The sequence below is a fragment of the Neopsephotus bourkii genome, unplaced genomic scaffold (genome assembly GCF_033783945.1).
Source record: "Neopsephotus bourkii isolate Nb327-2 ecotype Australia unplaced genomic scaffold, CSIRO-AGI_Nbou_v1 NB_357, whole genome shotgun sequence".
Classification (NCBI taxonomy): Eukaryota; Metazoa; Chordata; class Aves; order Psittaciformes; family Psittacidae; genus Neopsephotus; species Neopsephotus bourkii.
Window position 1 is genome coordinate 601,524 of NW_026900863.1, and position 25,185 is coordinate 626,708.

Genomic DNA, 25,185 nt, shown 5'->3' on the forward strand with positions numbered 1-25,185 from the left:
TATGACATCAGTTGCCGTGGGCAGTGGCTGCTGGCAGCAGTGCAGACCAGCCCTCGGTTGCTGTAGCTGCCATGTGCCACTGGGCAGTGATGAATTTGCTCCTTCTCCTTGTCTCACTGGCTATGTGCTGGCCTGCTCATCGCACACAGAACAGCTGTGGGTAAGTGGCCCGAGGATCTGGGAGGGGACCCTGGCAACTCTTACAGAGTTCACTGGAGGGTGCCTGCTTGTCCCCCAGTGCCACACCACAGCTTCTCAAACCCCATGTGGGCACCACAGGCCCCTGTCAGCACCTGGGCTGCTGGCACAACTTGTCTACAGGACTAAACCAGAAATGGGGCAGATGAACAGATGCATGCCCCATAGGGTTCCCTGGCCCTGCTGTCCGTGCAGCACCCTGTGGGGAAGGGAGAGAGCTGATCTCCAGGCCCAGCAAGCCATGGAACAGGACAGTAATGAGCTTCTGCTTACAGAGCGACCTGCGGGCGCCGGCCCATGGCTGCTTACTACGGCAAGCAGCGCATCGTGGGTGGCAGAGATGCCCTGCGAGGGGCCTGGCCCTGGATCGTCAGCATCCAGCAGACCTCGGAAGCGGGCACGGTGCACATATGCGGAGGGTCCCTCATCAGCCCACAGTGGGTCCTCACAGCAGCCCACTGCTTCATAAACGCCAAGTAAGGAGGACAAGGGAGCGGGGATATTCCCATAACACTAGCAGGTGCCCTGTCTGCAGCACTGCGTTATTCCCATCCCATTTCCTTGCAGCACACCCAATGGCTGGTCACTGCAGAGCCTAGCTGACAGACTGCTCAGGAGAAGGCTGGGTTCAAGCCATTGCTTCCTAGCAGCCTCCAACTCAACACTCCTTGAGCCTAAGGCACACAGGGACAGTCGCACCCTCTGCAGCACTGCTTTCCTCTCACCCTTGTGAAGTGGAAGGCACATGGCTCTGCTCCAGTGACCCTTTCTTATCTGCCTTCCAGGCATATCCAGATGTGGTTCGTGCTGCTCGGGGCCACTTGGCTGACACAGCTGGGCCCCGAGGCTCAGGTGCGCAAGATCAGGAAGCTGATTGCTCACCCCTACTACAACAAGGTTACACAGGAGAATGACATTGCCTTGCTGGAACTGGACCGACCTCTCCAGTGCAACGACTACGTACAGCTTATCTGTGTGCCGGACATGTCGATGAGAGTGTCCCAGCTGAAAGACTGCTACATCAGTGGCTGGGGTTCCAGGAAAGGAAGATGTGAGCTCCCAAGAAGCACTCATGTTCAAAGGGCAAGCTTGGCACACTGGGGAGATGGGCTGGGCTTCCTGACAGCAGAGGTGAAAGTCACAGTCACGCTGTGGGGATGTTTGCCTTGAGAGATGGGCCTGACCCGCTCTGCAGAGCAGCACAGATGGGAAACACAGGTCCAGTGCCTCTTGAGAGGCAATGCCAAGCACTGGGGAAAGGGAAGAGAACTGGCCATGAGCTGCTGAGTGTTAATTCCCTTCTGTGCCCACAGCTGCAAGCTCAGCTACTGTCCTGCAGGAGGCCAAGGTGCGCCTCATCAATGTCAAAACCTGCAACAGCAGCAAGTGGTATCAAGGGGACATCCACACCCACAACCTGTGCGCTGGTTACCCGCAGGGTGGCATCGACAGCTGCCAGGTAGGAGCATGCGACAAGTCAACCCCAGCAGCACGGGCAGCCTGGGCACAAGCGCCCAAACAGAGCCTCAACGTGCTCAGCCTGGCAAGTCACCCTCCCACCTCGCTGTCCCTACTGCTGCTGGGGCTTCCACCACCTCTCCATCTGCAGGTCCTTGCTCACTGACCCCCCTATCCAGGGGCCTGGCACTCTGCCCCATCCAGTCCTGGAACACCCCATCTTCCACACAGCCAGGGTCACTGTGCAGACATGAGAACGTGCCCTACCTTACAGCCCCATGGCCCCCTCCAGACAAGGTTCTGCAGGCTCCAGCACCTGAGCAGAGCTTCTCTGTGCAGTGAACACAGCTCTGGCGGGTGCTGTGAGAGAGCAGGAACCAGCCATAGTGCCGATAGCAGCCACCTAATGCCAGTTTCATCCTCTCTCCTTGCCTCAGGGTGACAGCGGTGGTCCTCTCATGTGCAAAGACAACAATTCTGACTTCTTCTGGCTTGTGGGAGTCACCAGCTTGGGGGAAGGCTGTGGGAGAGCACAACGGCCGGGAATTTACACCTCCACCCAGCACTTCTACAACTGGATGGTCGCATCAATGAGACTGCGCCCACCAACAGCAACCAACCCAACACCACGGCCGGTCTCCACCTCAACCCCTACTCAGACCCCGCCACCTCCCCCTCAGACCCCGCCACCTCCCCCTCAGACCCCATCACTCCCCCCCCAGGCCCCACCACTCTCCCCCCAGACCCCATCACTCCCCCCCCAGACCCCCACACCAACACAGGCAGGCACATTCACGCTCTGCCCACTTCCATGTCAGAAGATGATGCAATTCCTCAACCTGATGCTGGAGCTCCAGCAGTCCCTAAAGGGAAAAAGCACTGAGAAGCAGCAGGACACAGGATGCAGTGCAGACTGTGCTGTACCATGACCATTTCCTTCTGGGTCAATGCCTGCTGATTCAAAGGCAGCCTCACTGTTAAAGCAGAGTAATACAACATGCTCTGATAAACACATAACCATAAGTAATTATAGCTACTTATTGAATCCCTCCGTAGATCAGAGGGCTGAGGCAGAATCTCTGCTGCTAAAACAACCCCTTCTAGTTAAAAGGTTTAACTTGCCCATCTGAAAAAGTGCCAGACACAAAAGGCTGTGCAAGAAGAGCAAGGACAAAACACCAAAACCCAGGAACCCCCAACTTCATATTGGCTGTATCTGTATCTGGCCCCTCATGGGTATAGATTATGCAGTATTTACTGTAAGGATATGAATAATCCTCACTCAAAAGTGTTCAGACTGAACAGTAGGAATAGTTTAGGCACTTATCTTCTGATTGCTTCCCTTTGGAATGTCGGACTTTGTCTTGCAAGTTACCAATGTGTCTAAATGAGCCAAGCATTGAAAGCGGGGTACACCTATGCAAACATAGGCATAGGAACACATTGTTCATGATACGTCCCTGGCCATAAAATAAAGTGAGATTCTGAAGCTGATAATCCATGACAGGTTTGGTGTTTGTTCAGATTTCTAAAACCTTATTTTTACTGCCATATCTTAGAGACAGGGTCTTACTGTTTCCTGCTGCACAGTGAATAATTACATAATCTCGGAACAATTTCCATGAAAAACCTGAGATCATAGAAATCATATAGAATCATGGAATGGTTTGGAAAGGATCTTAAGATCATCCAGTTCTAACCCCCTGCCATGGGCAGGGACACCTCGCACTAGACCACCTCAAGGCTCTGTCCAACCTGGCCTTGAACACTGCCAGGGATGCAGATCTAATGGAGACGCTATGGGATTTAACAGCTGCAGTAAGAACCATAGTCCAAACCACTGATCTACCAAACTGATTCAGCTCCCTTTCAGTCTGAACAGCAATTCTCATAACCTTCTCTATGAGGTAAAAATAACTGAGCAAATACAACAAATAGAGGAATTTCCACAGTGGGGCAAAGAACAGGGCTCCTGTATGTGTGCACTGCTCTAGCCTCCGCCAGCACTGACACCTCTGGGGCACTGCAGCAGTGCCTCCCAGCACTGACCCCACACGCAGGTGCTCGTGCTGCTGCATGGGGCCTGAGGTTACCCCAGCTCTGCCTCTGAACAGCCTGGGGTGGCAGGAAGAGAGCAGGCGATTTCTGCTTCAGATGAAGACATCTGTACAAGCAATGGAATAACTGAACAGGAATACAGGTAAGCTGTAACGAAATGTGTTGATTCAGCTCTGATACAGCCTCTGCACCAGCAGCACCTTCACAGGGGATACCCTGGAGAAGAGAGTCCGCTTTCGAGCCTGCTCAAATCTCTCTCCTCCTTCCCTCTCTCTGAAGAGGGCTTGAAGTTCCAATCTGAATCTTGGAAGGAACAAGAGGAAGGAACATGCTCTCACAAAAGCTTTTATGTAAGGATATCCCTATTCCACATTTGGATTAATCAATACCGTATCAAATTAAGAGAACCAGACAGAACACACTTTTCACTGCAGGCCAGCTAGCATCTGTAGCAGCTGGGCAATAAATACCTTTGTGGGAGCCAGAGCAGGAACCCTGGTCTGCCTCTTGTGCAGAATTGCTCTCTTCTTCAGGAGCTTTAAGTTTTGGGTACTATTACTTAAAGCCATATAGTACCTCATGAATCAAATCAATATCAGGTGTGATTTGCCTTTGGCTATTCCCAGCCTCAGAATTTGCAACAGTACCAAAGGCAATTTAAGGTGATCAGTTACCAGATCATGTATCTTCCCTCTTTGTGGTTACTTTGGATCAGAACTCAGGCAAAATCCCTGCTTCAGCTAGTTTTGCTTTCAACTCGGCTGCTCCTAAGTAAAGCATTATGAAGAACAAGCCTCTCACTCTGAGGTCTGGATTACCTTAAGGGTTAATTGGTACAACAGCAAAGGTCTGTTTCCTCTCTCCATATAACATCATGTATTTGACACATCACATGAGAAGGGGTGCACTGGAAAGCTCTGGAAGCACTTACTCTAGTGAAAGGAACTGCCTTTAAGCTCTATCTCCATTGAAAATTGTATCAAAATAGTTCCAGTGGCACCTGAAATCTACCCCTTGGCAGTGTGTTTCTGGCATACTGTTGCATCAGACACGTATAGTAACCACCTCAGTAACCACCTCTGAAATAGCCAATTTGTACATTTACTTATTCAGTTGAAAATATCTGAGCACCTGCTTCTCATCTTCTGTGCTAATGTAAGTGACTTCAGCTAAGGAATAAAGGCTTTCCTGTTAAAAAGCTAAATCCCTGACATTATACTTGATGGTATATTTTAACTCTACTTATTTTGAGGGGGTTGCACCCTGCCATATGCATTACTGAATCAATACTGAACTAGTCCAAAAGGACAGTTCATATTTGCCCTGGATCCCTCTGACTAGAAGAACTATGCTTTATGAGTGCTTCAGAGGTACCTACCTGTAGGATGGATGGATGGATGCTTTGCAAAGAAGCTGGGTTAAAGCCAAACTCATAAAAAAAATGCACAGCCAGAATTTACTCTCACTTGACAGAGGCTTTTGGTCTCTAACCACAAGTTAATACAAGGTTTCCCCAGATGTTTCCCCAAACATGTAAACCATAATTGTTTGTGGATACACGGCTGCACTAAAGAAAACCCATTTTCAGCTCTTAGCCCACCTTTGGATGTGGTCATGAGTCGCTCTATAGGAGCTGGGAACTAACCCTGTGGGAGTGCAGGAGCTCTGTCACAGCACAGAATGGCAGCAAGGACACAACCTGCAAACATGGACCCCAATAGACAGCACAGTGAGATAAAGCAAAGAGTCATCAACATTCTGTGTCTATTGGTGTCACCAAAACCTGCCCTGTGCTTTGCAGAACTTTCTCTGGTTTAGCAAATTTTGCCTTTAAACTGTACCTAGCCAGTACCCTTCCCTGGGTTGTAAAATGGGGACATTTTCATACAGAATTTGGAAAACACAGTGCAGCTGGCAAAGGTCTGATCTCACTGCAGCTCTTCTGCTCGGCTGACTTTTAGGGCACCATTTCACAGGCACTTGTCCCAGCTGCGTTCCAGGTGGACAAAACAAAGTAGAAAAAATAACCTATTGGTTTAATACTTTATTAAAAATGCTCAACAGGTTTAGGTTGTGCTCAGGGACGAAAACTGCCCCTAATGGCTGTGGTGTCAGTTGTTCCCAGTCAACCTCCTGAATGAGCTGATAGCAAGGATGGGACCTCACCTCTGGAGCACAGCTGTGAGAGAAGGTGGAACTGGGCACACGTGAGCGCAGCTGCAGTAAGTTCTGAACCTTCACATTTCCCAGTTACTGTTGTCTTTCCCTCTCATAACTGTTGCTTCTTATGCTAGACTGATGGAGAATCAGCACTCCATTTTATCTTTTCCTCTTTAACCAGGACAAAAGAACATTGTCTGAGAAAGCCTGTTCCATCTACAGGAAACAGAATAATTTTAGTTTTAAAAAGAACGAAGTCTATAGGCAATTTCAGTGCCTTACTTTAGCGTTATTTACACAGTCAGGAGAAACTATATGGATTTTCTAGATGCTTATGAACAGAAAGCAACAATCATTATATTCTAGTGAATGTAAAGATGTTAGAAATATTTACGTGGCAATATAAACACCCACTGTACCCTTCCTATTGCTGCCTCCTAGCACAGCCAAGAAAACAGCCTAATGCCACTTGTAAGGAGTGACTGAAATCTGCACTGCACTACAGAAATGATCACCTGCACTACATTAATGTTACTATTCAGCCATTTAAGTAATTCTTAGCACAGGTACAGGATCAGAAGGTAAAAACAGATGCTCATATCATTTAATGAGTACTAAGTATGTCTTGGTCTCCCCATGAGCCATTTTGCAGCCAGAGAAAACAGAAATCCAAGAAAAAAAACACCTACAGCTAAGAAGGTATATTAAGTGTACCCTATACACTGTCAGGTAATCCATTAGCAAATAGGAGCTATGGCTATCAGTAATTTTGACAGGATTCCCTTAAGACTTAAAAGAAGCTGTACTCTTCTGCACTCGTATGGATCGAGTGATTATTGACTGCTGTCTGCAACCTGCAGGTGACTACAAGCTGAGGCCATTTGTTCACTTCTGCTCGGTGTCTTCGAACAGATGACTTCCTCACCTGCCACACATTTAACTTTGCTGCAGAAACACTGGGGAGACACTTCTGGGAAAGAGAATGCTTTGGAAAGAGCAGACATTGGAATTACAGTCAATAGGTCCGGAAAGAAGGCACAGAAGTGTTCTTGCAGTGAAACAGGCAGCAATGCCATTGCCTCAGCACTTGACAGCTTGCATTTCAGGTGAGCATTTCTGCTGCCATTTATGAAATCAGTTGTCATTGTCAGATCTTAATTTCTTTTTAATTATATAATGGAACTCTAATGACATTCTGAGAATAAATTTACAGCTCCCGTCGCATTCAGTTTGTAATAAGGAATATCAACATTCATGTCATGACAAATCCATGCCAATTTCCGTCCTCTCAAACTAAATAAGTCTTCTTTGGGCAATTTTTCCTATTAGTTCCAAATCCTGCAGGAGGATTTCCAGGATTACACAACAGCACTGATTTTATAGCAGCAAGGTTAAAATCCCATCTGCTTTTCTTGCTTTTAACATTATCCAGCAAAACATATTTCATATCTAAATTTCCTTGACTTTTATTCAATCTTTCAACAGCCCTCACTAGCTCCTATTTTAAAGATAGCATCTGAATAAAGTAATGTGGGTCTCCATGCTAATATTTTATCACTGCTATTTCCTTTGCTAGATAAACGGGCACAGTGATCAAAGCAAAAATACGCTCAGTGACTTGGGGGTCTCTGTTTTAAAACAATCTCTTTCATCAAAAATTTATTTTATTTCAAAATTCAACGACACCTACATCCCTATATATATATATATATATTAAAATTATTCTGTATAAATAGAATAAATAATACAGTCCCCAGAGCTCACTTGACTGTTAACACACACATGCTTTACTCAGCCAGGAACACCTTTAGGGAAAAACAAAGTTCATTACATTGGTAAGATGAAGAGAGATCAAATCTTCCAGTTCAATAAGTGAAAACAGGAATGTTTCTGTCTAGGTTATTTTGCTGAAGCGTCTGCAATAGCAAATACAGAGAAGTTTTGGTTTGTTCACATGCATTCCATCACGTCTTAAACCTTCAAAAGTCACAACTGTTTTAGGTAGCCATCTGAAATTATGCACGGAATTATCAGCTGTGCTTCCACCACCCCAAGAGAGACTTGCCTTTTTCTAGGTTGGCATTAATTTATTTTCAGGAGAGAAAATGAGGTAACACCAAGAAAAATCAAGAAAAGTTGGTAAAATAATACACAAAACAAAAATAACCACAGCTTCAGATTCTCTCGAAGATAATATACTAAAAGCAAACAAAAGTCCTCAGTAAAGCATAAAGCATAATTCCCTCTTTGCAGCCTGAATGATTCTTAATACAGACAAAGACAATACTGAACACCAGTGCACTGGCAGACAATGCTTTCCTTCCCACAGCCCGTCTGCTGCCTGCAGTGGCTTTCCCAAAACGGATTTAAACAAAAGTAAACAGGAGCAGGAAAACTCGGAAGTTCTCTTACCATCTGACAAGTCAATGAGCCCAAGGTAGTGCAAAAGTTTCAGAGAGGAGCACACCACCACCACAATCCCCAAAGTCTGGAGCCCCTCCGACTCGCCTTTCGTCCACATCCTTTAAGGCACCACGCAGATACCTACTGGTGTGCCTGCAGACATCTAAAGCTGAGAAATCCTGTTTGAAGCTTTTCTCCCTGCTGTTCAGCTCAGTGTACAGTGCATTTCCCTCTCCCCTCCTCACTCTCACATTCCACTTCTCAACCTCTCCACCTCCCTCACTTGCTTTTTCTCTTGCACACAAGCACTTTCTGCATTTAACCATAACCTCTGGGTTTAGATTTTGTCACTTGTTGGTAATTCTCTCAAGATTTCACTGTGCCCCTGAACAACTTACCCCCATGCTGTCAACCTCAGTAACATTGCACATCTCTGCCTTTTCTTCATTTAAGCATCTGTGATACCAGCCAACTTTTGCCTTGGGGATTTTCTCAGCAGTTCTGCCAATGCAGATGCTTTTGTCAATGCCTCTTCTGCACTGCATAAGGGAATATAGCGCATCATAAGGGGGAAAAGAAAAGGTCTTTCCCTGTCTTAATTTCCACTATGGCCTCCCACCCCCCAAGATGCTGGGATATTCATAAACACACTTCCCACATACATGCCTATACCCACATAAAGCACAGGATCTAAACAGCAACTCTGTAAGCAACAGCTCCAAACTGTTCCCCTGGGTTAGCTGCTGGACAGCAAAGAGTGCATTTGGTTGGCATTTATCACCTATTCAGACATCAGGGTGAACCAGTGCTGGTTGGAACAAGTATCCTCTGCAGGCAGCTAAGGCAGACAGATGCGCTTGCACTTGTTCATCTTTCAGTATCTCACCAGGCTGCTGGCACAGGGTAGCACTGGGGGTTGCTCTCCAGTTAAGTCAGTTATGTATTTCTCCATTATCACCACAGATGAGTGAACATGTGACAGGTCGAGCGTGTTATCAGAATGGCAGATGTAAGATCACACCACCAATAAAGGCTGTATATTTCAAGCACACTATTACTGGAAGATGCTGGCTAACCCATGTGGGATGTTCGGAAGAGAGATAGCCAGTGCCTGTTATTTTACAGGACTCAAAGGCAGTCCTTTTCCCCATACTGCTTCCACACCTGAGGCAAGCAGTAGCCCCAGCTGACCAGGGGAAGCTTTCACCCACACTCTGCTCTCAGAACCTCTTCTGAAGCCACCTTAAACTACTGCCCAGCAGTTAAAATCAGGTGCAGAACCTCAGAGGGGCTGTTTGCATCACATTAAATAATGTGCTTGAATTGCTTAGAGGTGTTCATATGAAAGCCAAGTTGGTAGCGTATCAAGTCAACAAGTAATACTGAACTGAGCTTCTGTATGCAGGTGACCAAGGAAGAAATCACACTTGTGTTACCAGGGTTCTCTGTCATTAGCATCTACCTACTCAGAGCTCAATAGAATGACATGAAAGCCACTTCTGCTGATGAGTTCTTTAGACCAAAGGACTGGTTTTGGTACTCTATCTTGCCACATTAGGTTTTTATTGCCCTGGCTGTATGACTGACTGCCTATGATGCCACATTATGGTTCTTATTTCCCAGATGAACGCATTTAGCTATAAAACCATCAAGGAACTAAAATTGCTGCACTGACAAATCTCTCCCGAACAAGTAGAAAAGATCATGAAGGAGAAACATGATAAATAGACCCAAAATGTTTAGATAATTCCTTATTCTGTCATGTCCTGTTTCTCTTGCCCATCCTGTTTCCTGCAGTTCTACAGTTCTCCCACTATAATGTCCCACCTCTAGATCTTCTAAAGCCTTGCAGCAGCACTTTAGCAAGAGGGATGGGGAAGGGCATTAAAAACTGGTAGTTCCACTATTTGTGTTACTGCAATTTACTCCAAGTCTAACAGTGTAATTCTTTAGGTGTTCCTGATACAAACAACTGCAAAAGAACGCTTTGGTTTTGGATTCCCCAGAATCCTCACTGCAAGAAGACCTCATGCATCCCAGCAGCTCAGAATACATCAGACAGGGTCAAAGCCAAATCATGAGTTTTTAAACAGGCTTGGAGGGAATACTGAAGGAGATTTTTTTCCCCCTTAGGACCTTCAGGCTAGTTTGGGACTGCCTTGGACCCAGAGGATCTTCCCGGATGCTGTTGCTTCTCCATCATTTCCCAAAACAGTAATGCAGCTCATTCTTCACTTGCTTGTTACTGCCTCAAGAACCAGAATTCCTTATGTTAGCGATGTGTTGGTGTCAAGTCATGCTAATGTTTCATGGAAAGTGTTGCCTGACAGGCAGAGCACCAGATCCCTCCCCATTCATGCAGCTTGGAAGCCACATACTGCCCTACCATGGTTAAATCAGCTTTCTACTCTTATTTAAACATGTCCCTGCCCATGGCAGGGGGTTGGAACTAGATGATCTTAAGGTCCTTTCCAGCTCTAACTATTCTATGATTCAAATCATCAGGAGTGACTAAAGGGTTGACTACAGCTGCTTTATGGGTGGCAAATCCTATGGACCCAAATCCTGAGCTGTGTTTTGTCCACTATAAGGACTCATTTAAGTAAAAGATAGTATCTTTCCTCTCTGATGTCCCAGCTCAGCCCCTGAGGTACAGCAACACTCCTTTTCTGTAATATTGAGCTAATGTGAGAAACTGGTTCTGTGCTTGAAACCAAAGGCAGGCTGCTCAGCTTAGCTCTCCAACAGAGAAACAGAATCATCGATCCTTAACAAGAGGCACAAATATTAATCAAGAGTTTCTTAGGTATTTTATTTGAGTCACTCCTGGAGCAATGAGAACCCCAAACCAATGCCAAATAAGAAGAGTGGGATTTTTACTTTTCAGATCTTTTTTTAGCTAAGTATTCTACAGCCTGAAAACCATTCTGCAGATCTGCAGCAGCTTTTGGATCAGTGCTTCCCAAACATTCCTAAGTCTGCTGCAAAACACACACTGTTATCCTCAGAGAGGTCAGCTCAAGGGACTGAATGCTTTCAAGTAGAATCACACATAAAATAAAGAGCACAAACTAGAGTGCTTGGGTTTCTACCATAGCCACTGAACACCAGATTTTGTAGAACAGCAACTGGAGTACATTTTCCTATTTATATACAGACAAGGTTAAGCTCACCAGTGGAGCAGTAAGCTTTATTTTTGTCAACCCCCCCCCCCCCCCAAAAAAAAAGAGGAATGGAAAAAGCCAGATGTTTAAAACACCATATGTCTTGATAAGAGAGATAGATGTTCTTGCTCATGTCTTGGGTACACGTCTCACATGCAGCAAAGGGGGCTGAATGCCTCAATTAACTGCAAAAAGGTTTCTGCTGGGTATGCACAATAAGTGCCCTCTGGGAACATAAGTAGGAACTTTATAAAGATCAATCAAAATAACATGTAATGAAAAGGATTTGCTGGTAATAAAAGAATTGCTATGATGAATCATATAAATGATTTATGTAATCTATAATCAGCTCTTATAATTGGGAAGAAGGGGGGGGAACACATCACATGAAGATGTGAAAATCACAGCAACTAAGAAAAGAGATATTCCCCACAGCAGGAGCTTCTCTCAGTGACCAAGGTATTTGGAACACATTTATGCTTTCACATAAGGTTTGTCTCCTCACTTTGTTTTAAAACAAACGCAGCAGAACATGTTCTCTTTACCCACACAGCTGTAAGAACACTTCAGCAGTATTCTATGACTAGCTTGGCACAAACTCCTAAATATTAAATTTGTCATTTTGATTGAATATTCCTTTGCTCTTGTGTTATGATAAAGAATAAACAGGAACACCTGATTGATGCTTCCTGTACAGTTCATTATTTTAAGCATCTTTAGAACACCTCTGCCTATGGATCTTCTGATACTTAGCAATCAGGAACAGTCTTCTCACACAGCTGTTGTCCATAAATCTATTTACATTGCAGACCTCCAAAGCCCTTCCAGTTCTGTTGTACCTTAGAAATGGCACAATGAGATCATTTACAGGTGGCTACAGGATCAAAAGTATGGTATTACTGTTCCACACATACTTATCTAATATGATTTCTTTTGTGCATGCACAAAGTTAGTGGGTTTTATTGCTGCTTTAAGAGGAACAACCCACAATGAAAACAAGGTCTTTCTCATGAGTGCTTTTAACTTGCCTAGTCTCAAGCAATGGTATTAATGGCTTAAACTGCAGCTTGTGGTCAGCTTGCCTTAGACAATAATCGTTCATCTGCCCTGTTCACCACAGGGGATTAAACTCCTTTGGTGTTTCTCAGATTTCTCTGGATCTGACCAGCCCCAAGTCATTTGTGCCATCTGCAGACGGTGTGGAGAGAAAACCCATTGATTGCTAACTGCTGAGTACTGTTAACATAAAATAACACTAGGAGTAAATGAGCAAATCTGATATTTAAATAAGTGATGGCTTAGGGCCCTGTCTAAAGTACAGGTAACCTCGAGTTAAACTAACTAGCATTTGGTGACAATGAACTTGGGCCCCTTCCCATTTGCACCAATACAATTCTATCCTGACCTGTCTGCTTCAAATTAATTTAGCTTCGTATCCCATGTGGGTTTCCTGGCAGTTATTCACCAGCTAGGAGCAGGTTTGAAAGTCCTGGCTAATTACCAGTTATTGTTCTTGTCACTAGAGATACATTCTCTGTAATGAGAGGTGAAGCACAAATGTCTCATTAGCTGGTTTTGATAATACAGGAATTTGGATTCTTTTCTTGCGTGCAAAGGGAGCTGGGAATAGAGAGCTCAGTTCCTCAGCCTGCCCTTTCCTCACTGTGTAGCTGCAGGGAGGTAACTGGCAGATGAACCTTTATCCTGACATAATATAAAGTGTTCTGCTATAACAAAGCCAGCTATAATTCCATCAAAAATGACTCCCCTAGTTCAATTTTCCTGACTCACGTAAAGGAATTACTGTCTTTGTTCTATCAACATCTCCGGGCTTGCTGGCAATAGTAGGACGTTTCTGGGTCTAAGGACACAACCAGTGAAGCAGGACTGGGAAAACACCATTTGCCCTGGAAGAGGATGGTCTTGAGCTAGCGATTCCCAGCCTTTGATGTGCCTGTAAGCATAACTCCCATCACCAAACCTGAAAAACAGAGCAATCTCTTGGAAAGATTCCAGAAATCCAACACATCATGGCTGACTTTTCCAGGCCAGCTGGGGGTACAGAAAAGCACATCCTCCTTTCAAGTTCCCACAAACTGCTGGCTGGAGGCCTTTGCCTCTGACTCTGGACCTCATGATGGCAGAAGCTGGTGACTGTTAGTGATGGACCCCACAGGGCAAAGCTAAAGTGAACCTCCCAGCAAGCTTCAAACCAGAAGACCAACAACTACTAAAGAAACCACGTAACCTTGAAGGACTAACAGGCTATTAATGGGTATTACTGGGTAGTAGAGGCTATTAATGAATGGGTAAATAAGAACCTCTCCCAACTATGAAATATCAGTGACAGGAATTCAGGCCCTATTGCACTTTTTTCCTTCTATTTACTCTGCTTTTCACTCATTTCTTTGCATTTTTATTTGTAAACCAACATGGTTGCACAAACCACAGCAACAAACCCCAGACCAGCAGCCTCCTCCAAGATCCCAGATCTCCATCAGACTTCAAAAGTGCAATGGCTGCTCTCAGGACAGGGCCAAGGAAACCCTCCAGCACTGAGCTTGCTCTCTTTTCAACACTGCTGTTTAGTCTGGAGGAAATGCTAGCGACTGCTTAGTGACCTCAGCTGCACCAGGAAGGGAGATCTGGAAAGGCTGCAGGGCTTTTGTCACCATCCTCTGTATAAACAGACAATGAAAGTCAAGGAGGACACATGCTGCAAGGAGAAGAGTAGGACATAGGAAGTAAAAAGTTAAAAGAAACAGCACAAGAGGGCATTTCAAGTCTGAAATGAGGAACACTGAAAAAGGGCATGTAACATGCAGACAGATCTGGCAGGGACTAGGATGAGGCCAGGCACAATCTGAAACTGCACAAAAACATAAACCCTGATGTTTCAATTATACTGGAGGTTCATTCCCCAAGCAGGGAGAACGCCACCGCACCAGTCCTTGCAGCCAGCCTGTGCTGAGCCCTGCATCAGGGTGGGCATTTCCCCTGGAACCCAGACTCAGAGGTGAGCACTCTTGACATCAGCAAACACATGTAACTGGTGGCAGTAAGGAGGAGCCCACAAAGATCAGAAGACAGATGTGACACACCATTTCTGGTTTACTGTATTTCTGCCACAAGCAAGAGGAGATGTGACACCGCTTGTGCCACTGGTGAGAACTGCTTTCAGAACCAGGACAGTGAAGAGGCATAGAGCTAAAAGCCTCTGCTGCCAAGTCAGGCTGCAGGGATTCTCTCAGCCCCTATGGATTTCCCCCCATATTATACATTTTCCATAGGCATCAGCTTGTCACAGTTTCATTCCCAGTTTTAATAAAATAGATATTAACAATGCAGAACCTCTGTGCTCAGACTTTCATTTTTCCTAATGGGCTTTGTTTTTTCAGATATATATTGCATTAGGTATATAAGAGTGGTAGGGGACACCTACCAGTTCATTATCAAAGACTTTGAAGTTCATAAGTTAACATCACAGCAAACTGATGCATGATGCATCACAGGTTAGAAACAAAATTAAAATTGCTCAACATCAATCATACCCAGTTATTTGACATAACTGCATTTGTTATTTATTAGTTTCTCCAATGACAAGCATTTACCTTTCCAATGCATGAAAACTTGCTGATAACTACTAAGACGTCCCTTCTGACCAAGTCTTTTGCTTATTCCAACCTTGTTGGTAAAAGAAAAAAAAACAAACCCTGAAGGCTAAAACCAGTGAAACCATCCAGAACCACATACACTTTGCTACTCTCATACTCCTCTCCCTGGTAGGTCTTCTCTTGACATCAGTCACAGCAAGAGATCAGGGAGCTGGTTATTTACAGAAATGTAAATTGGAAGGAACAGCAGATACCATCTACTCCAACCTGCTGCTCAGAGAACGAGCTGCCTCGCTGGCAGCACATCACGTGCCAGACTAGTCAAGACTTCAAGACCTCCAAGCAAGCCCACCACTGGAGACAGCTGCTACCTCCGGTGCTGCATCACTTCCCTAGGGAAGAGGTTTTTTCTGATGTTCAACCCAAACCTCCAAAGCTGCCACTTGTTGTCACTGCTTCTTCTACTATAAAAATACAGATCTTTCAACTGTGCATGAAAAGCCACAGAACTACACTGAGTGCCATAAGGTACATCTATGTTGGTTACACCCATACCAGGCAGACGGTTAGCAACTCACTAAATGTCTGTGTAATTATTTAGTAAGTGTACTAAGGAGCATGATTACACTTCCTATCGTACCAGTATGGTAACATAGAATTTAGCCAGCAGTACAGGTATCACACCTCAGGTGATCTCTCTCCTCTTAGAGGACCTGTTCTTTTCCAGCTTCTTTATTTACCCATTTCCCTTTAAGTAGTGAACTGAAGTTACAATACATGGATTACAGGCTTAAACACTAAAACCACTCTCCATTTGAAGGATACTGTTCCATTGTTGACATGGTTTAGTGGTGGTCTTGGCAGTCCTGGGGTAATGGTTGGACTTGATGACCTTAAAGTCTTTCAAACCTTGTTGATTCTGTGATTCTATTCTATGTCTTCCCACCACTTTTAATGCTGTTTCTTATTTCCAAGTGGCCTCAAGCAGTGAATACATGAACAGGATTTTCTAAACAAGCCTGTATTTCCTTCTCCTTACTGATCTGTTGTATAACAAAGTATCTTTAAATATTACCATTGATTCTTTACAGGCATCTCATCTTCATTGTACAATCTCTACACTACACGCACTGAAGTTTTAATTTTTCTCTTCTGTTCATATTCCTATTTTACCCCCAGCTTGAAAGATTTTATTTAATTAGTTATTTGCATAATTATTCTGCAATAGATGCTGTCACAATAAATAAGGTTACTACTGGAACAGAGTAATAAATTCAGAAAATAATTATGAAACTGTACAAAACCAACACCATTTTAGATACATCACAGTGAATTATGAAGTAGTGCCATACTAATTATTTCAGATCCATCATATCTCAAATGGCACCAACCCAGAAACTTTTGCAAGCCTGGGCCAAGCAACAAAACTCTCAGCAATTCATCATTTGCAAAGAAACAGCAACCAAGAACAAAAAGACCAATTTATAAAGCCAGTATCTGTAGTTACACCTTCTAAACTATCAAGTTTGTAAAGGATAACATAGACAAACAAAAAAAGCAGTTTCTGCTATAGGTCTAAATCCATGCTAAGCAGGAGAACTTTTGAAGTGGGATGGTTTTGCTTCTGCCAGCACAGCTCCAACTATGAGATACATAAGAACAGTCACACAACATCCTTGCCTCTAAATTGGAGAGAGAGACATCAATTTGATGAATGGACCATTTGGTGGATAAAGAACTGGCCGGACGGCCGCACACAAAGAGTTGTGGTCAATGGCTCAATGTCCAGATGGAGACCAGTCACAAGTGGTGTCCCTCAGGGATCGGTGCTGGGACCGGTCTTGTTTAACATCTTCGTAGCTGACATGGACAGTGGGATTGAGTGCATCCTCAGCAAGTTTGCCGATGACACCAAGCTGTGTGGTTCGGTTGATACGCTGGAGGGAAGGAATGCCATCCAGAGGGACCTGGACACGCTTGTGAGGTGGGCTGATGCCAACCTCATGAAGTTTAACCATGCCAAGTGCAAGGTCCTACACCTGGGTCGGAGTAATCCCAGGCACAGCTACAGACTGGGCAGAGATTCAGAGCAGCCCAAGGAGAAGGACTTGGGGGTGCTGGCTGATGAGAAAATGAACATGAGCCAGCTTCAGTGTGCGCTTGCAGCCCAGAAAGCCAACCGCATCCTGGGCTGCATCAAAAGGAGCGTGACCAGCAGGTCAGAGGAGGTGATCCTGCCCCTTTATTCTGCTCTCGTGAGACCTCACTTGGAGTACTGTGTGCAGTTCTGGTGTCCTCAACATAAAAAGGACATGGATCTGTTGGAACAAGTCCAGAGGAGGGCCCTGAGGATGATCAGGGGACTGGAGCACCTCCAGTATGAAGATAGGCTGAGAAAGTTGGGGCTGTTCAGCCTGGAGAAGAGAAGGCTGTGTGGAAACCTCATAGCAGCCTTCCAGTATCTGAAGGGGGCCAATAGGGATGCTGGGGAGGGACTCTTCATTAGGGGCTGTAGTGATAGGACAAGGGGTAATGGGTTCAAACTTAAACAGGGGAAGTTTAGATTGGATATAAGGAGGAAATTCTTTCCTGTTAGGGTGGTGAGGCACTGGAATGAGTTGCCCAGGGAGGTTGTGAATGCTCCATCCCTGGCAGTGTTGCGAATGCTAGGCTGGATGAGGCCTTGGGTGATATGGTTTACAGCGAGGTGTCCCTGCCCATGGCAGGGGTGTTGGAACTTGATGATCTTAAGGTCCTTTCCAACCCTAACTATTCTATGATTCTATGATTCTGATTGTATTTTCAAGTTCGCTCTTGGCTTTTGGTGCTGAATGAAGAAAAACCTTACTTATCCTGCTGAGACTTCCTGAAAATCTGCCTGGAATTACAAGCAGTAAGAAGTAGAATCCCAGACTGGTTTGTGTTGGAAGGGACCTCAAAGCTCATCCAGTTCCAACCCCCTCCACGGGCAGGGACCCCTTCCACTGGAGCAGCTTGCTCCAAGCCCCTGTGTCCAACCTGGCCTTGAACACTGCCAGGGATGGGGCAGCCACAGCTTCTCTGGGCACCCTGTGCCAGCGCCTCAGCACCCTCACAGGGAAGAGCTTCTGCCTAAGAGCTCATCTCAGTCTCCCCTCTGGCAGGTTCAGGCCATTCCCCTTGGCCTGTCCCTGCATGCCCTTGGTAAAGCCCCTCCAGCCTTCAACCTTCTCAAGCCTCTTCCCTCATGCATGTCTAAAAATATTCCACTACCAAGCAAGCTAGACATAGGTGATGGAGCCAGCATCCTACTCATACCCAAGACTGCTGCTACCAAACATACAGCAGAGAAGAACAGAACAAAAACAAGATGGCAACAGCACGTACTGTCCGTATAGGGGAACTGCCAGGACAACCTGGGAAAAAGTCAACCCCTTTAAGAAAACAGGAGATCAGGAATAAAAGTAAAATGCTGAAAATACATCAAAAGCCACGAGATACATAGAAAAAAAAGCTGTAAAGAAAATGAGGGTGCCAGGAGTTTTCTGCAAGTAGATTTACATTCAGAATTTAAGTTCAAATTCAAGGGCAAAAGCAAACTGAAGTAGATTCATGACCATAACTTCGCATCTGGGGAAGTGCAGCCCAGGTAAAAGAATGATTTGTACACATCCCATCCCAGGTCTGTAAATATTCGTATTTGGGGCACACTATGTATCATGCACACTTCAGCAAGTACAATAATCCACAATCCTCTTGAATCACTATATGTATTACAATTGCATTCCTATGGTTGAAGATGATATCAGAAATATAGTTGGGGGGAGGGTGGAAGGGGAGAAAGAAAGGTGGATTTTTTTAAAGTAACAGTCATCTACACAAAAACTCATTGGATCTTATTGCAGAGGCATGTATTGCCTGAAGCAAAAGAGCTGTGCATCTCTTGGGCTCATCCCAGGCTCAGGATAAACCCAGGCTCTGGGGGAGAGGGACAGAGTTCAGTGTATTTCAGAAGCGCTGACCTCAGGACTAAAGGGTTTCTTCCAGTGTCTGCAGAAAGCCACATGGACAGGACTTGGAGCAAGTTGCTCTAGTGGAAGGTGTCCCTGCCCATGGCAGGGTTGGAACTAGATGAGCTTTGACGTGCCTTCCAACACAAACCAGGCTGGGATTCTGTGAAGAATGGCAGTTACACAGACTCCTACCTCAGAACTCTCCAGGGACAGCTACTATACTGTGGCACAATACTGATGGAAGCTGTGAGCCAGTTTACCCTGTGTGTGTCTCACAAACCTCATAACACAGTCATTTACACTTGTACTATGATGCCATGTCTCATTAAGACTCGAACACACAGCATGCAAAGGTATGAAGATGAAAGGCCAAATCCCATTGTGAATTATGCTGGTCCAATTCCACTGTCAAGCTGAATTTTGGGCTGTTCAAGCACAGATCACTGCTTGTAAGAACACTGACTTACTGTCCAAAGAGCTTTTTTAAGGTAAAGCTGATTATATATGTTCTTATCAATTAATCAGCTATTTTCATGATGGTCCATGGTATTCACCAGAGATTTGAATAAACCTCTCTCTTTACTTAAATATTCCTGTCAATTGGCTGATTGGAATATATTCTAGTTCAAGAATAGAGTATGAGAGAGGACACTCTCTACCCTCACTCCCCCCAGTTTAATTACACTGCGGTTTATTGATCGTAAGGTACACTCTTGTAAGAAAAAGTGCAATGCCATTATTAAACTAAAGATCATTTTGGCTAAGTCAGTGGGTGCTGCTCAAATGTATTATAGCTCAGGCCTAGAGGGTAATGTATTTAGATAAAATGAAAGGGTATTTCAGTTGTTGGTACTTATTCTGTTTGGAGCTCATTTGGGTAAACAATAAAACCAAAAACTAGCAAAGATGCCCAATTATATCCTGAGGCATTAGAGGTGACAGTTTAGTTAATCTAAAATATAAAACACTCTTCAGTAGATTGAAAAATCCTTGGCTGGAGCTTACTGTATCCTTAAGCATTTTACATTCACAGTGAGTAGTTAATTACAATTAAATCTTGTTAATTGTCGGGAGACCATACGCTACAATAAACTTGTCTTCGTATAGGATTTATCCTCCAGGAACAGCATAACAATTTCAAACAGAAGTATTTATATGAATTGTAGAGATATATCTCTGTCATTACCAGAGAATAAAGGTGGTACAACCTCCAACCACTTGACTCCCTACTCGATACAGAAGTACTGTGCAGTATCCCATTTCCAACTGGCCTTGAAAACTGAAGGATGCTTCTCTGCAGAAGAGGAAAACCATGCTGAAAAACACCTGGGAATTGCATGAAGGCAGAAGTTTTTCCAGTTCTGTCAGATCATTAAATCATTCTGCCAGTTTAGGCTTCTTAGAGAAGAACTATTGCACTTTGGTGATGTAAATTTAACTCTTCAAGTAACTATACAAAGCTTTAGGTTTGTACAGTTACTTGATGGAAGCTGGATGGATAAGGCTGAAAAACCAGCCTATTTTCTGCCTTCCATTCCCTCTGTTTTGTGCAACATTCAGTTACCAGAAATGCAGCATTTACAGACTGGCCACTGCCTACAAGCAATGAAAAGAGGCTCACAAATAGCATCTTTCTGCAGAGTTTCACTACTTCAGCCTTATGGGTTACTTACAAGGAGGATTGCTTTTTTAAGAAAAGGGCATCTGTACCTTAAGGCATCATATATCACAATTACTTCTTTGGGAAAAAATACATAAATACATCCATGGATATGTGAAGCTTTGCGAGCCTGAAAACGGTTTCCAAGACTCACAAATGCAGTTCCACAAAAGGCCCAAATCTTGATTTAACTGCTAGCTCCAATATAATCAAACCAGGGAAGTGGAAAAACACTTGATTTCACATCTAAGCCCACAGGCGAACTGGCATGGGTTCTGCTGAATAATTGATCTAAATAAACAGGATGGAATTTCCTAGTGACTACTTTGTTGCCCAAATTGCAAAGCTACAATCTTCTGTGCTAACATTCCCCCAAATTCGATTCCTGTGTATTTCCCCTGCATACCAAGCGGGCAGTCTGCAGCTGTTAGGATATAAGCACCAGCAAGCATTAATATTTAGGTTTCTTCAGACCTGGGTATAAACATTTTCCAGTGAGAGAGATATCCATCTTCCTGAACAACATAAGCGTGCCTGGAGAGTCAGTGGAGAGAAAAACGGCATCTTCTCAAATAACAATCTCAAATTTACAAAGGATTTCACTGTTATAACTCTAGAAAGTGAAGTTAGAATATTTATTCAACACATTCGGTTCAGCTTATATAGTAATTGTGCTCAGAGGGAGCATTAGACAGTGCATAGACTTGGAAATGCCATACAACAGCCTTAAACTTTAAGTGTCAGTTGAGGATTCTGGCTATCACTTGTTTATGGTGATGTTAAGTGCACAGACACTCATTTGACTTTAATGGCATAATATCATTTCAGACTTTGCTTTGGTTTCTGCTACAACTTCAAAACACAAGGGATAGCAGAATTAACTGTGCCTGAAAAGCTGAACTAACTAATCTTAAACAGAGGCTTTACTTGACAGGAAAGCTGTGTGGTACACAGGTGAAGGACTTCACCTTGCATCATGATGAATTGTCAAAGCTGAGCTGCAGCTTTCACAGGAACAGTTTCTTCAATACCTCTGCCTTGGTGGACTGACAGGAAAGGGTGCAGACTCCCATATGCACAACTGAGCAGCTGTGGAGCAGACATACACAACCAAAGCATTGGACCATCAGAGGCCGCTTGATGGGGGCTGCCTGCAGAGACTCCAGAACTGGCAATGAGACCTGGCTGGCAGGTACATGAAGCCCTTCTCTGAACACCCGTATTCTGCCTGACTACCCATAAAACACCTGTTAGACTAACAGTTTGGTCAACATCACTTTGCTACTGGAAATCACATTTTCTCCTTGACATTGAGTCTTGCTTGGCTGAAATGTTGTTCTGTGACACTGCCATTATGGTTGTCCTTAGTTACTGGTCACATTAATGCTATTCATGGTGCGAAGTACTAACTAAACCAATAGGTGGTCAATGTCAGCTCTTGCATATTCCTATCAGGCTACAGGGAATCACAAAATGAGAGAAAAGATGGATGTTAGCTTGAGACTTTGGCAAGCTGGTTGCTCTGCTGGGGAAAAGTTGTGAAACCACAGCCAATTCAGACACCAAGATGTCCTGGTCTGTTTCCGGGCCCAAAACGGAGGAGCACATCCACCATGAGCTCTGTGCTTTGCTCCCTCCTTCACAAGTGGGCTGATGGCACTGCCTGACTGGGACATAGTGAGAATAAGTAGGCTAAGTGCTGTGCAACACTGGGACATTACAGTAGGTGGCATTCAGGGTCTTGAAGCAGGCGATACATGGGTAAAGGTGAATGTGAAATACACAATACAGCAAATGGAAGCTATCAAACATCCACTGGTATCGTTGTGGGCCTTAGCCCAAGAAACAGCTGTAAGGCACAAAACCTTAATAAGCTTTTTACATGAATTTCAGCATCTCAGAGCTTGGCAAGTCACTCCTGATTCCCTCACAAGTAACTTGTTTTTTCCCCCCTCACAAATAACTTGTTTTCCCAGAAGTCATTTGGGATAAGACCCGATCACTTCCCAGCTCCCATTGGCTTAATTTTGAAGAAAATTTACTGAAAAATAGTCCTGCTCTGCTCTACCAACATGCAGGAAATAAACCCACTTCCAGTTCACTCCATTCAGAGACTGCCCAAACTGAGGTCCCCTTTATCTAACAGTGCCCAGTAAGACATCAGGTGCTGGATGCTTTGTGCTACACATTTCCTGGGATTTAGGGCAGGCATAGACTCATATTTCCATTTTAATTAAGAAATCAGTTACCGAAGATGGTATGAGCAAAAGGCAGTTGCAGTAATGGGAAATTAACAAGTTCCTGCAATTAGCCAATTAATTATCTCACATCTAATTCATTAAGAAGTTGTATATTCTCATTTCATTCATTGCTCTTCCCAGCTAATTCCAATTGCAGAAAAAGGTGGGAAAGGTAAGACCCAGCAAGGAACATCAGGTTCAACTGCTACACAGCCTCCAAGCACACTCCAAAGCTGACCAACATTGCATGGACATACCCACTCCAAGGAAAGCTGGAGGGACTCAGCAGTTGGTTTGCCCAGCACCAGCTGCCGTTACACAAAATATGGGTAGTTTTAAGTAGCAATCTGAATACAGTATTCAACTATGAATTAACTGGCCCAGATCAAGGCAACACCTGGCAGCATAAACCTCTGAGCAGGGTAAGTCTCGTGTATGGAAACATTCGGGATGCGCTATCAGGAGCTTCACCCAGCCCCTGCTCTGCCAACACAACATAAGCTCAACACAGCAAAAGTCAGCAAAGACACAGGGACAGGAAGCTCTCAGTCACACCCTTCTATCTGCCTAAGGTTGGATCCAAGCTCAAATATTAAGCCTGATGTTTTCAAAGATCATAAGCACTTCAGCTCTGCCTCAAACCCACCAATGGAGGAGTGCTCAATTCCATTTCACAGCAGATTTTAAGTTACCAGTCCTAGCTCTCACCCTCCTTTCTTTCTTATCATTAAAGAGAAGGAAAACCACAAAACATTGATTTTGCTTCCATTTCTGCTTATAACTCAAGCCACAGAATGTATCTTAGCCTTTATCTATGAACTAGGAAAACATTTGCTGGCTGTATTCTGAAGAAGTACTGCAATTCAGTCTTTTTTACTGCAGGATTATTTCTTGAGGAGCAAAGCTGACACAAAGGTCTCCATTTCCCAGCTAGAAGAAAACAGAAGTAAATCCTGAGAACATCCCTTTTGTAGCAAGTCTGTGGATATTTTTTCCAGTTCCAGGTGACATAGTTTGTAGACAATGCTGCTTAAATAGGTTTTAAATTTATATAGAGCACAAAAATGTAGCAAATCACTGAGAAATGGGAGAAAGTGTCCACACAAACTGAATAAACAAATAGCTGCAAAAGAATGAAGGATTGCCTGCTGTAGGACGTGATCAGGTTTGAGAACATTGAAGGAACCTGAAGGTACACAGACCATGGGACACAATAAAATGCATTCATGGGTCCTGAGGAAACTGGCAGATGAAGCAGCTAAGCTACTCTCTGGCATACTTGAGAATCTGAGGCAGTTTGGTGAAGTTCCCACTGACTGGAAAAGGGTAAATAAAGGCCCCATTTTTAAATAGGGACATAAAGGAAGACCCAGGGAACTACAGGCCAGTCAGTCTCACCTCAGTGCCCAGCAAGATCATGGAGCAGAGGCTCCTGGAAACTGCTAAGACACATTGAGAATTAGCAGGTGGTTGGTTGCAGCCAACTTAACTCCATCAAGAGCAAATCGTACTCAGACTTGTGCAAGGCATTTGACACTGCCCTGCATGATATCCTTGTCTGTAATCTATAAAGACTTGGATTTGATGGATGAACCACTTGGTGGAAAAGGAAAACTCAAAACAGTTGAGGTCGACTGCTCAATACCTAAGTGGAGACTTAGGTGATGAATAGTGTTCCTCAGGGTCAGTACTGGGACCCGAGTTGTTTAACCACAGTTATTGCCTTTACTGGCAACATACACAGTGGGATTGATGCACTTTCAGTAAGTGCCAGCACCACCAAGCTGTGAGGTGTGGTCGACACTCTGAAGAGAAGGGATGAGATCAGGGGGACATGGACACACTTGAGACATGGGCCCATGCAAACCTTCTGACATTCAACAAGGCCAAGTGCAAGGTTCTGCAAAGGGTCAGAACCCAAGTACAAGCACAGGCTGGGAAGAAAACAGACTGAGAGCAGCCCCGAGGAGAGGGAATTGGGGGTGTTGGTTAATTAGAAGCTCAACATCACTCAACTTCAGTGTGCACTTGAGCCCAGAAACCAACTGTGTTCAGGGCTGCATGGGATCCTACCTGCAGAACTGCATGCAGCTCTGGGGCCCTCGATATAGGACATGGAACTGCTGGAGCAAGTCCAGAGGAGGCCATGCAAATGAAGATGAAGCACCACTCCATGTCAGTAAGAAGTGATTCAGCAACAACACAAGAAGCTAGACCAGAACTCTCCTTCTGAGATTC

General features: G+C 44.5%; 1 protein-coding gene across 10 annotated transcripts in view; it reads right to left on the bottom strand.

Annotated features, from left to right (window-relative positions):
* KCNIP1 (potassium voltage-gated channel interacting protein 1) overlaps nt 1–25,185 on the bottom strand; it is a 404,820-nt gene that overhangs the window by 52,947 nt on the left and 326,688 nt on the right. Inside the window, exon 1 of one of the 10 annotated variants that reach the window (XM_061348407.1) lies at nt 8,287–8,523. The exons of the other annotated variants lie outside the window; for them this stretch is intronic. Within the exon in view, the coding sequence (XP_061204391.1) occupies nt 8,287–8,395 (109 nt within the window). The 5' untranslated portion in view covers nt 8,396–8,523. Of the gene's footprint in view, nt 1–8,286; nt 8,524–25,185 lie in introns of those variants that run through there. 10 annotated transcript variants of the gene reach the window in all.